General features: G+C 43.4%; 1 protein-coding gene across 2 annotated transcripts in view; it reads left to right on the top strand.

The window, feature by feature from the left end:
• The window catches only part of LOC110485801 (phosphoinositide-3-kinase, regulatory subunit 5), a 28,596-nt gene that overhangs the window by 4,466 nt on the left and 11,183 nt on the right, over positions 1-12,947 (top strand). For both annotated transcript variants that reach the window (XM_036940469.1, XM_021556979.2), the window contains exons 2-5: positions 8,717-8,829; positions 10,122-10,237; positions 10,480-10,548; positions 10,642-10,780. In XM_036940469.1, the coding sequence (XP_036796364.1) occupies positions 8,730-8,829; positions 10,122-10,237; positions 10,480-10,548; positions 10,642-10,780 (424 nt within the window). In that variant the 5' untranslated portion in view covers positions 8,717-8,729. The remainder of the gene's footprint in view (positions 1-8,716; positions 8,830-10,121; positions 10,238-10,479; positions 10,549-10,641; positions 10,781-12,947) is intronic.

Here is a 12,947-nt window from a genome sequence, read left to right as displayed (position 1 = left end):
CTTTTATACAGATAACGAGTTCAAACAAGGTGCAGTTAATACAGGTAATGAGTGGAGAACAGGAGGGCTTCTTAAAGAAAAACTAACAGGTCTGTGAGAGCTGGAATTCTTACTGGTTGGTAGGTGATCAAATACTTATGTCATACAATAAAATGCAAAGTAATTACTTAAAAATCATACAATGTGATTTTCTGGATTTTTGTTTTAGATTCTGTCTCTCACAGTTGAAGTGTACCTATGATAAAAATTACAAACCTCTACATGCTTTGTAAGTAGGAAACACTGCCGATTTAGCAGGTTATCAAATACTTGTTCTCCTCACTGTATATCATTAAGCAGATGCTTTTATCCAAATCGACTTAGTCTAGCATGCATACATTCTTCAAACGAGTGTTCACAGGAATCAAACCTTCAATCCTGGCATTGCAAACGCCGTGATCTACCAACCAAGCCACAGAGGACCACAGTTATAATACTCTAATACCCCACCTGTCACCTACAGTATAACTATGTGTTGATTTGATGCACCACTTACAGTAATCTAAAGGTTTTAGAGTGCATTTGCAAAGTATTCAGACCCCTTGACTTTTTCCACATTTTGTTACTTTACAGGCTTATTCTAAAGTTGATTAAATCGTTTTTTCCCCCTCATCAATCTCCACACCAACACGCCATAATGACAAAGCAAAAGCAGGTTTATAGATTTTTGTGCAAATTTATGAAAAATAAAAAATATGAAAGTATTCAGAACCTTTACTCAGTACTTTGTTGAAGCACCTTTGGCAGCAGAAACAGCCTTGAGTCTTCTTGGGTATGACACTATAAGCTTGGCATACCTGTATTTGGGGAGTTTCTCCCATTCTTCTCTGCAGATCCTCTCAAGCTCTGTCAGGTTGGATGGGGAGAGTTGGTGCACAGCTATTTTCAAGTCTCTCCAGAGATGTTGGATCCGGTTCAATTCCGGGCTCTGGCTGGGCCACTCAAGGACATTGAGACTTGTCCCGAAGCCACTCCTGCATTGTCTTGGCTGTATGCTTAGGGTTGTTGTCCTGTTAGGTGAACCTTTGCCCCAGTCTGAGGTCCTGAGCACTCTGAAAAGCAGGTTTTCATCACGGATCTCTCTGTACTTTGCTCCGCTCATCTTTCCTCGATCCTGACTAATGTCCCAGTCTCTGCCGCTGAAAAACATCCCCACTTGCTGCCACCACCATGCTTCACCATAGAGATGGTGCCAGGTTTCCTCCAGACGTGACACTTGGCATTCAGGCCATTCAGGCATTCAGGCCTTGTTTCTCAAGGTCTGAGAGTCCTTTAGGTGTCTTTTGGCAAACTCCAAGCGGGCTGTCATGTACCTTTTACTGAGGAGTGGCTTCTGTCTGGCCACTCTAACATAAAGGCCTGATTGGTGGAGTGCTGCAGAGAAAGTTGTCCTTTTGAAAAGTTCTCCCATCTCCACAGAGGAACACTGGAACTCGGTCAGAGTGTCGGGTTTTTGGTCACCTCTCTGACCAAGGCCCTCCTCCCCCAATGATTGCTGAGTTTGGCCGGGCGGCCAGCTCTGGGAAGAGTCTTGATGGTTCCAAACTTCTTCCATTTGAGAATGATGCAGGCCATTGTGTTCTTGGGGACCTTCAATGCTGCAGACATTTCTTTTGTACCCTTCCCCAGATCTGTGCCTCGACACAATCCTGTTTCAGAGTTCTACTGACAATTCCTTCGACCTCATGGCTTGGTTTTTGCTCTGACTTGCATCGTCAATAGTGGAACCTTATATATATCACAGGTGTGTGTCTTTCCAAATCATGTCCAATCAATTGAATTTACCATAGGTGGACTCCAATCAAGTTGTAGGAACATCTCAAGGACGATCAATGGAAACAGGATGCACCGGAGTCTTATGCCAAAGGGTCTGAATACTTATGTCAATAAAGTATTTTTAATACATTTGCAAAAATGTCAAAACTGTTTTTGCTCTTGTCATTATGTGGTATTGTGTGTAGATTGATGAGGGGGGAAAATGGCATTTAATCCATTTTAGATGAAGGCTGTAACGGTCTGAATACTTTCCGAGTGCACTGTAGATGGGTAAGTGAATACTTTCCGAGTGCACTGTAGATGGGTAAGTGAATACTTTCCGAGTGCACTGTAGATGGGTAAGTGAATACTTTCCGAGTGCACTGTAGATGGGTAAGTGAATACTTTCCGAGTGCACTGTAGATGGGTAAGTGAATACTTTCCGAGTGCACTGTAGATGGATAAGTGAATACTTTCAGAGTGCACTGTAGATGGGTAAGTGAATACTTTCAGAGTGCACTGTAGATGGGTAAGTGAATACTTTCAGAGTGCACTGTAGATGGGTAAGTGAATACATTCCGAGTGCACTGTAGATGGGTAAGTGAATACTTTCAGAGTGCACTGTAGATGGGTAAGTGAATACATTCCGAGTGCACTGTAGATGGGTAAGTGAATACTTTCAGAGTGCACTGTAGATGGGTAAGTGAATACTTTCCGAGTGCACTGTAGATGGGTAAGTGAATACTTTCCGAGGGCACTGTAGATGGGTAAGTGGAAGTCTGTCACAGTCATACATATTTCTGCTCGGTGTTTTGCTCAAAGATTAGTCAAAGATTGGGAAATGGCCTCTGCAGTTGGGTGTTGCAGTTTATCAAATAATTCTAGTAAGGAACTATTTAATCCATATCCCAATCATCAGCGTGGATCCACTGGTTTATGGCGAAGGCAGAATGAAACAGAATACTTTATTTCATATCTCCAAATGCACTTTCTAACAACCTGCTCTTGATGTGCAAGTGTGTTTCTGTTTTAGGTTTCAGTCTATTGAGAGCACTGAGAATATTTGTAACCTTAGCAAACTATTAACCAAAGTCATTTCTCAAACATTATTACCCAGAGCAACTATGGTTAAGTACCATGCTAAAGGGCACATCGACTGATTTTTTTTTTTTTTCACGGAGTCAGCTCGGGGATTCGAACCATACACCTTAAGGTTACTGGCTCAAAGCTCCTAACCGCTAGGCTACCTGCCGCTCTTCAGCGTATGATTGGAAGTCACCTACCTCCCTATATCTATCTCCAAGCACTAGTGAAAGCGGCAACACCCATTTTTAGCAGACAAGATCGTTTGGTTAGCACTCACATCAAAACGCCATGCAGTACGGTCTGCACCACCTATCTTCCTGTTTACCTCTTTACCAGTCTTATCTACAGAATCTATGTTTTCACAGAACTTTCCCACATGATATACACCTCACTCACCCAGGGGTACGCTCAGGAGGCAAACGTGGAACGCGGCAGATAGAAATGTAGTGAATAGAGCTGACATGATTCCTTATTCCACATGTCGGAGAGGCATGTTTGGTTCTACATATTTTGTTAAACATATTTCTATCCAAATGTCACCTGAACACGCCCCCAGGTCTTCCACATTGCATATACTATATCTACATTGCACATTATACACAAATGCTTGGGTTAAGAGCAGTCAAATATTATACACCTTACTGATTTTCCTTATTTACATATCATGTGCTCAAGATATTCTATCTGACAGTCTAGCTGTAAATGTGGATATACATAAAACAGTGTGGATGTTTGGTAGCCGTGTCTTACATCAGGCCTGGCTCGTAGTCCATAACATCCAGTGCAACAACAACAACATCATGCAATTCAGACCATATTTGCATAATTGTCCACTCCCTCTAAAAATGTATTTTTACTGGGGACGTGAGGATCAAAGTCCGTGTATAATGACACCTTGTGGATCTATTGTCTCCTGTCTGAATGTGTCCTGAATCTGATCATAAAATATGTGTAGGGTGTACACTAAGGACTCTAATGCGGGGAGAAAAATATGTTTTTGGTCCGATTTGAAAGTGTTCAGTAACTGCAGATGTGGCTGCTACAATACTTCCACCATAGAGTCTAATGAACTTTACCATCATCGATACCCTGCCACTGCATCCCACTGTACCTGGTTGGGCCTGTACGTGCGAAAGACGCCTGCTCGCCGGTAGTTGCATTGAACAAAAGAGGAAGCATTTTACAGCGGAGCATTATCGTATTATTGTTCAACTTTTGTTATTTCCTAAAACCATAAGAGGCTGGTTCTCATGCAGTTGTCCAGTGGAGAGCGAGAGAAAGGAGGGTAAGGTGATACAGGGAGGGGGTCTTTAGTGTTTTAAACCCAACAGAGGAAGATTGGATGGGGATATGGGACTATCAATTAAAGTACAATGAGACGACCCCCCCCCCCCCCCCCCCCCCCCCCCCCCCCACCACCACCACCGCCTCCCTGGTCTGTGGGAGTCTATCTGAGAGGCTGATCACACCACAACAATGGACAGGCACCTGCTTCCCTTCCAGGGCTGGGGAGCTATCTTCCTGTTTGGAAGCTGTTGGAAATGTGATCAGGCTGGGCCAGAGGAAAGGAAAGACTTGGGAAGAAGGAAGAGTCTCACACTGTGTCTGAGGGTAGAGCATTATAGAGGCAGAGAAGAAATTTGAGGGCTAACCTGGTTGCCAGATCTGTTGCTCGTTGTCATGGCCGTAACACTGTTTTTGAGGGAAGGGTACCATAGAATTACATAGTCATTTAATAGGATCTCTGTGGGGGGTACAGGCAGAGTGGGAAGCTACTCTGGTTGCCAGATCTGCTTGTGCTGACTCTTCTGTTGTTCATTGTATTGGAGAGTTGGCTAAAGCATACACAGATCTGGCAACCCGGCTAGCGGCAAGCTGAAGATCTTGTTACTGTTGACTTGAGGTTACTTGAGGGCCTTCATCATGCTGCAGCTGTGTGCAAGGGTGCTCCACCAGGGTTGAGTCACATTCAGGCTTGACCTATAAATCTGCTGACAATAAGACTAAATAGTAAGGTTGTGTTCGGTCAGGCTCATATGACTCACTTGTTGGCTTGATCGTGGCACTCCCAAGTATTTTGGTTTATACGGGGACCCAAATGTTTGTGTTGATCTAACTGAACCTAATTGGTTGAGGTCGGCTGTGTCATGCTAGTACCTTGGGTTGAGATTAGTGGAAAACCTGCAGACGCTACACTTTTAGGAAAAAAAGGGTTCCCAAAGAGTTCTCCGGCCGTCCCCATAGGAGAACCATTTTTGGATCCAGGTTGAACCCTTTTTGGATCCAGGTAGAACCTATGTAGAACCCTGTGTGGAAAGGGTTCTAGATGGAACCCAAAAGGGTTCTACCAGGAACCAAAAAAGGTTCTTCAAAGTGCTCTCCCATGGGGACTGTCAACAAACAATTTTTGGGGTTCAACTTTCTTTTTTCTTTTTTTTCCTAAGAGTGTAACGTACTCCAAAATGTAGGACAAAGGAGAGACCGGGGACATGGCACCTAGAGACAGACATGTGACTTTTAGTCAGCTTTCCTTAACCTCTGTTGCAACAGCTGAAAATGTGGAAGTGACCTTGTTGACGTTTGAGAGGACATTCATACATCCTCTTATGAAAGCCCACAGTTTCATATAATTTCAGTAGTTGCCATGTAAACAGAATGATTCAATACCTGAATAGAATTTAGTGTAGAACAGCCCGTTTTTAATCTATGCTTAGTGTTCCATCGACAGTGTGGAACAAATCCAACTGTCACTGATGTTTAGAAAATGTTTAGCACTTTTGTTTGAAGGACTCTACTACACATTCACAATCCATACTTAATGCATTCACACCACTACATAAGCATTTAAATAAGTTCATCATCGACATTCAGCCCTTATATGGCAGTGGATGACTCACTCTTGAATGTCCTACTGTGTAAATGAGATCATAAGAGTTGCTTTATTATACTCAGAGTCAACATCTGACCCTAGACTGGATACAGCCATCAGAACTTATGTGACTTATTAGTTCCTTCCCAGTCCACCTGGCCGGTGTCCAACACAGTATAGTTCCACAATGACCGGGTGGGTCATTTACCGGTTAGTATCAAACAGTAACTTTCCTACACCTGCTGACCGTGCCGCTCGTAACACGTCTTGCCTGGTCCCAGACCTGTTTGTGTTGTCCTGCCAACTCCTATGGTCACTGTCAACTCAAACAATGGCAAGACGGCCCAAACAGATCTCGGACCAGACTATGACACGTCTGGGGATACAATACACCTTTTAGCGTGGGTGACGGGGGGGCTGAGAACTAGGCTGTATGGAAAGTGTTTATGTTTATGTAACTTCTATTGTTATTGTCAGGGTTCACCATATTGTTGTTAACAGTAGTGGTGCTGGAAAATCATGGTTGAATTATTCTGACCCCCCCCTGGCCTTTGGTCACATGCTCTTCCTCTCATGGTTCCTTAGGAGGGGCCTTAATAATATGGTGGGGGCGCCCCGCCGGTTAGCTTCTGGAGCCGGGGGGTAACCCTCGTTTCTTTTTCTTTTCCCCCATCCGTCTGACTCGCGCTCTCTGGCCCAGCTGTGTGTGTGTGTGTGTGTGTGTCACAGGAGGCTGCTGAGGGAAGGATAGATCATATTAACGGCCAGAACGGAGTGAATGGAATGGCATGGAAACCATGTGTTGGTGTATTTGATGCCGTGCCACTGATTCCGCTCCAGCCATTACCACGAGCCCCGTCCTCCTCAATTAAGGTGCCACCAACCTCCTGTGGTATTTGTATGTATGTATGTATGTATGTATGTGTGTGTGTGTGTGTGGCCCCCCCAGGCTCATCTGTACACAATGCCAGTTTCATGTCCTGTGGTCAATACTGTGAAAAGTCCCCCACAAGACCTACAAATAGGGATACTTCTCACCGTGAGCATTTACATCATTGCCTCTCAACAGCAGCTGCATGACCCAGTTGAGAAAGCTTGGTCTGGCCCCTGTAACATTACTTTAAAAGCTGAGTTTCCAGGACCCAAATGAAGCCTGCTCCTAGATTTGAAAGGCTTCAAATGAGGTGGTGCTTGTTTTGACTCAAAGCTGAAACATAAAAACAGACTCGTATCGCTGTATCGCCGTAAGGCCATTGAGGAACACTCCCAGATGCGCATCGGTTGGTCAGAATCAGCATAATTCCACTCAGAGCAGGTGTCTGGTGGTTTTTCGTTCACCGTAATTTGGTGAGATATTATCCCTAATCACCATGGCGATCACACCTCTGACCTTTTCTTTTGTGCATTTGTGTGAGTCATTCATGGGCACAGATTCACATGCAGCGCGGTGCTATCTGGCACACATTATCACTCACATGTGGGTTATAGTGGGTTATAGGGGATTTCTCTGTCTCAATGGGGAGTTTTTGAGCCTGTTATTGGATACAAACACTTGTAGTTGGTGGGAGGGATTGAAGTGTCTTGTCTTATGGAAAAAAACTTTTGTTTTCACTCAACAAAGGAAGCTCCACTGTCCACGTCGGAAACCCCAACCCTGGGCTCTAACCCATGGTGAAGTTCCCCAGTGGGGCAAGAAAGGACAATACGTAGTGCGGCTGCCGCCGAGGACAGTACCTTTTGGATATGTCTCTATATTGGAATCTTAGAATGTGTACAGTCAATTCATACACTCCTAGCCTGGTCCCAGATCTGTTCGTGCTCTTGCCAACTCCTACTGCTGTGATTGTCAGGATAAAGGTATGACAATGGGTGATACGAAGTTGGGCATGATGGCACAAATAGATTGGCACCCGGGCTAATAGAATAGCTGCTTCTATTGTGAATGTCCAGGATCCTACATTACTGTAGCGGGTCAACAACACACCGATGACTTTGACAGTCATTTCCACAGGCCTTTCTTGAGACATCTGCAGATTGTGTCATGACCAAAAAACGTCCGGCTGTTGATCAATGTGCGGTCAACACGTTCATACAGTAGGCTACTGTACTTATCACTGTACGTTATCAAGTGGTGAGGTAGTCACATGTCACCGACGTTACTTGAAGATTGTTGTGAAAAACGATTAGACATTTTAGTTCAATTACATGATTATTAACAAATGATTACCAGTTATTATGGTAATAGACAGAAAATGAATCCGCCTCCAGTAGTTTTGAGGAGATGATGTACATTTTATTAATGTGACTGTTATTGAATATTATTACGTTGATGCAGAGACTGGATTACAGAAACATGAAACTCCTGTGATTGAGAGTGAAATTGCCTGTTATAAATCAACACCCTCATCCTGTCATGCATAACAGGAGATTCAACACAATTACAACACGACTGAAACAAAGCCCAACCATAGATCCTAACACCTGGGTCGAAACAGGCGTGAAACAGAAACATTTTTAAGCCGAAAAATGAGATTTTTTTAAATATACCAGTTCATGTTCTCTGTTTCAAAACATGTTCAAATCGTTTGGTTTCTACTGAACATGCCCCTGTTGTGCGTCCTAACATCAGGAAGCCCCAGGTCCTATATGATTCCCAGGAACACAGATGAGGGCGATGCCTATGAAGGGCCATAGAAATGTAATAAACTATAAGAAGGGCAGGAAGAGAAAATAGAATAACTGTTTGTTTATCTCTCCATCCCCCTGAAATTCCCTCCTGTCCTGTGGCTTTTCCACGGAACTCATGAGGGCATTTTCATATGTCCCCTGCGATGTATGCCAAGATGCAAAACTGAACCGGTGTTTACTTCCTTGATCTGATGACAGTCTAATATGCATTCACGGAAAGGGAGGGATGACTGGAGAGAGGTGTGATGTTTATCTTCTTATCCCTCTCTTCTACTCCAGGCCGTGAGAAGACATGCAGCACACGTCGTGTACTGAGGACCGGATCCAGCATGCTCTGGACCGATGTCTGGATGGGCTCAGACCCAGCCCCACGGCACCACAACCCTGGAACGGTAAGCCTCATCTGGGCTGAGCAGGGTCGGACGTGGGCGGGTGTATTTCATCTCTTCTCTGGTGACTTGGTATTCATGCTCAGGGAATTTGATTCCCAGTGTATTTCATCTCTTCTCTGGTGACTTGGTATTCATGCTCAGGGAATTTGATTCCCAGTGTATTTCATCTCTTCTCTGGTGACTTGGTATTCATGCTCAGGGAATTTGATTCCCAGTGTATTTCATCTCTTCTCTGGTGACTTGGTATTCATGCTCAGGGAATTTGATTCCCAGTGTATTTCATCTCTTCTCTGGTGACTTGGTGTTCATGCTCAGGGAATTTGATTCCCAGTGTATTTCATCTCTTCTCTGGTGACTTGGTATTCATGCTCAGGGAATTTGATTCCCAGTGTATTTCATCTCTTCGCTGGTGACTTGGTATTCATGCTCAGGGAATTTGATTCCCAGTGTATTTCATCTCTTCTCTGGTGACTTGGTGTTCATGCTCAGGGAATTTGATTCCCAGTGTATTTCACTTGAGACATACAGTGCTTTATTTCTTTAAGAAAGGCATAATATGGTTGTTCACATGATATGGACAGCAGGCCTGTTCATTGTCACCGTTGCATGTAGTTCATGTCATAGTATTGTTCCAAACTGTTGGGACATTTTCTACGTGTGGTGTCACAGAAAGTCGACACGATATCAAAAAGCCTGAGACGTTTCACATTTCAAGTGTCCAGCCACATGTTAACACCTCCGCTGGAAAATCTTCCTCCGTCATCAGTCAGACCACACTGACCGTAAATTGTTCTTTCTCAACTTCTGAACACCAGAACTGTTCGTGGTGACCGGTATATCTGAAGCCCAGTAGGCCTAGTGAGTCTGTCTGTTGTTGAAAACTGTCAGTGGAGTGTAATTACGCGCTAGAGGAAGTATCAACGTTGACACTATGGCTGTGGCGGAAGTGGTGTGTGCGCGCGCGTACACACACACACACACAGAGAGAGAGACCGTGGTGACATAGACCACAGTGTGCCTGGAAGTATGAGGTAGTGTGAGGGGGGTAGGATCGGTTTGTGTAGCAGAGCGTAGCAACACCAACTGTGTCAGATATCATACACCTACATACACACTGTGGTTTTATACATCACATTTTCAGGAGGTACCTTGTTGCCACATACGGTGTTGAAATTACGTTATTAATTTGTTCAAAGTACACTGTGTACCCTTCAGGGAAGCTGCACGTTCTATATTCATAACATGTTGCACAATGTGGCCTCTGATGTGACGTGTGTGTGTGTGGGTTTCAGTCCTGATGTGCTCGGCGGGCCAGTCGATGAACCGCTGGAGTCTGGAGGAATTGGTGAAGAGAGACCCAGAGAACTTCCTCATCCTCCTGCAGCAGGTCCTCAGGAAGACCCGAGAGGTGAGGGGTCACAGGTCGTTACTGAAAGGGCAGAGGCCATCATAACTCCTCTACTTAGGATGCTGCTATGACCTAGATTCTTATGGTCACATGTCATGATGACCCCACGCCTCTACAGAATGTAGGTGGGATCTACAGTATGTGATTAGGAGCAGTATGGCACCTTGTGGTGGGAATTGAGAACTGAAACTGTGAAGTGTGGACATGTGAATGAACTTTTGGATCTCTGTATGTGTGTGCAGGTCCAGGATCAGTGTCAGTATGAGCTTGTGGCTCCCCTCGCTATCATGTTCTCCTCCACTCTGTTACAGGTAATCAATCAATCAATCAATCAATCAATGAATAAACCAAACACAAGAACCCCAACCGTAGTTACCTGTAACTAGGTGTTTTTCTGGTTGCAGACCCCCTTCTGTCCCCCTGCCACGGAGCTGCTGGAGGAGGCCTGTGAGGTGTTTGGCTGTTTCCTGACTTGGCCAGAGCCTTACTGCAGCGTGTGTAAAGGACTGCTCTCCACCTTACACCAGGAGCTCAAGGCCCCAGGTAAACATGGAAAGACGTGGGCTACTCTAGGTTTTATATCTACCCAATGCTTCTATGGGGGTTTTGAACTATTCATTTACTTCATTGATGATCATGATGTGGACTGTGAATTAATACGAGGTCAAAAACAGACGTGTGTAAGACAGCCTTCCTTTTTTTGCGAGGCAACAACTGCTTAGGTTGACTTCTCTCTCGATGGTCCGAGCCATAGTTGCTCAGGGGTGTAATCATTACGCCGATTCTGTTGCAAAACGTTTTGCAATAAACTGTTTACTCCAAACGCAGAAAACGCAAACAAGAGTTTCTATTGAACAAATTCAGGTGGGTCCCTCCCCGTTTCGTTCCGTTTGCTCTGGTTAATTCCGTTTGATTCTTAAACGGTAAACATTTTTTCCGTAATGAATACACCCCATGTCATGTACTGTGGCTCAGTCACCCATGATCAGTGACTGCCCCCTAGTGACACAAACAGATAAAACAGTAAGATGAAACGCACAAATACAGTGCCTTCAGAAAGAATTCACACCCCTTGACTTTTTCCACATTTTGTTGTGTTAGTCTGAATTTAAAATGAATTAAATGGAGATTTATTTTATCACTGGCCAACACACAATACCCCATAACGTCAAAGTGGGATTATGTTCTTAGAAATGTTACTAATTAATAAAAAATGAAAAGCTGAAATGTCTTGAGTCGTTAAGTATTCAACCCCTTATTTATAGCAAGCCTAAATAAGTTCAGGAGTAAACATGTGCTTAGCAAATCACAGAATAAGTTACATGGACAACATTGTTGACAGAGTGGGGAGAAAAAATGAAGCCTGTACAGAATATAAATATTCAAAATCATGCATCCTGTTTGCAACAAAAAATGTGGCAAAGCAATTCACTTTTTGTCATGAATATAAATTGTTATGTTTGGGGCACATCCAATACAACACATTACCTGGGTTGGGGAGTAACGGATTACATGTAGTTAGTTACATGTAAGGGATTACAAAAAAAACTAAACCGTTACATTACCAGCAAAAATATTGTAATCAGAGTACAGATTACTTTTGAAAAACTAGATGGTTCCTTCAAGGACTACTTTTAAATTCAGAAAGGATGTTTGCGTAAAAAAATATTTGACACTTTTCAAGGACATTCGAATTGGCTTTGAAAAAAGGGGCACATTTTAAGTTTGTTCCACCTGAGAGAGTCTGACCAGAAGTCCGAGACCACTATGATGACACACCAAATGTGTTTGATGGATCGTGGGAAAAGAGCAGGAATAGGCTTTTGTAGGCCACAGTCCAAGCTATGTCTTCCAATGGTGCGACTGCTGTCGGCATCCAGAGATTATCCAACTTGAATAAACGCTTGGCGGTAAGAATGACAGCAGTGGTGTAGTCTACGGGGATATCATTTATTATTGATATCTACATACAGTTGAAGTCGGACGTTTACATACACCTTAGCTAAATACATTTAAACTCAGTTTTTCACCATTCCTGACATTTAATCCTAGTAAAAATCCCAATCGTCCCACAGTAAGTGAATTTTATCAGAGGCTTCTAAAGCCATGACATTTAGCTATTTGCGCCATACGGATTGTGGTTGTTGTGGATGACTGTTCACAAGTCTAAATGTGTATTTGAACCCAATAATGGTTGAATACAAGAAATATAAACTTCCTATCAATCATTGTTTTTGAAACCAGTGGACAGCCAGTGAAAAATGTGCTCTTGCAGCTGCATAGTGCAGATCCAAGTCTATGGAATAAAAGTGGGTCTTTTAATGCGCAATCTAATTAATGCTGATAAAAATAAATCCATAGGCCTGTTGGACACATGCTCAAACTTGCACCCTTTTGATAGACTTGAAGGGGCAATCTGTAGTTGCTATATCCATTTTTGGACTTGTAAATTATATATAAAACTTTGGACACCCCTACTCATTTTTATTATTTTCTACATTGTAGAATAATACTGAAGGCATCAAAACTATGTAACACATAAGGAATCATGTAGTAACCAAAAAAGTGTTAAACAAAATATATTTTAGATTCTTCAAAGTAGCCACCCTTTGCCTTGATGACAGCTTTGCACACTCTTGGCAAAGCATGCCATTCCATGAGCGCAACATTTTATTTTTCAGCTCGAATAAATGAGTCCTCCATGACTACA

Source organism: Oncorhynchus mykiss, chromosome 13 (assembly GCF_013265735.2).
Source record: "Oncorhynchus mykiss isolate Arlee chromosome 13, USDA_OmykA_1.1, whole genome shotgun sequence".
Classification (NCBI taxonomy): Eukaryota; Metazoa; Chordata; class Actinopteri; order Salmoniformes; family Salmonidae; genus Oncorhynchus; species Oncorhynchus mykiss.
This window is presented reverse-complemented; position numbering and strand designations above follow the sequence as displayed.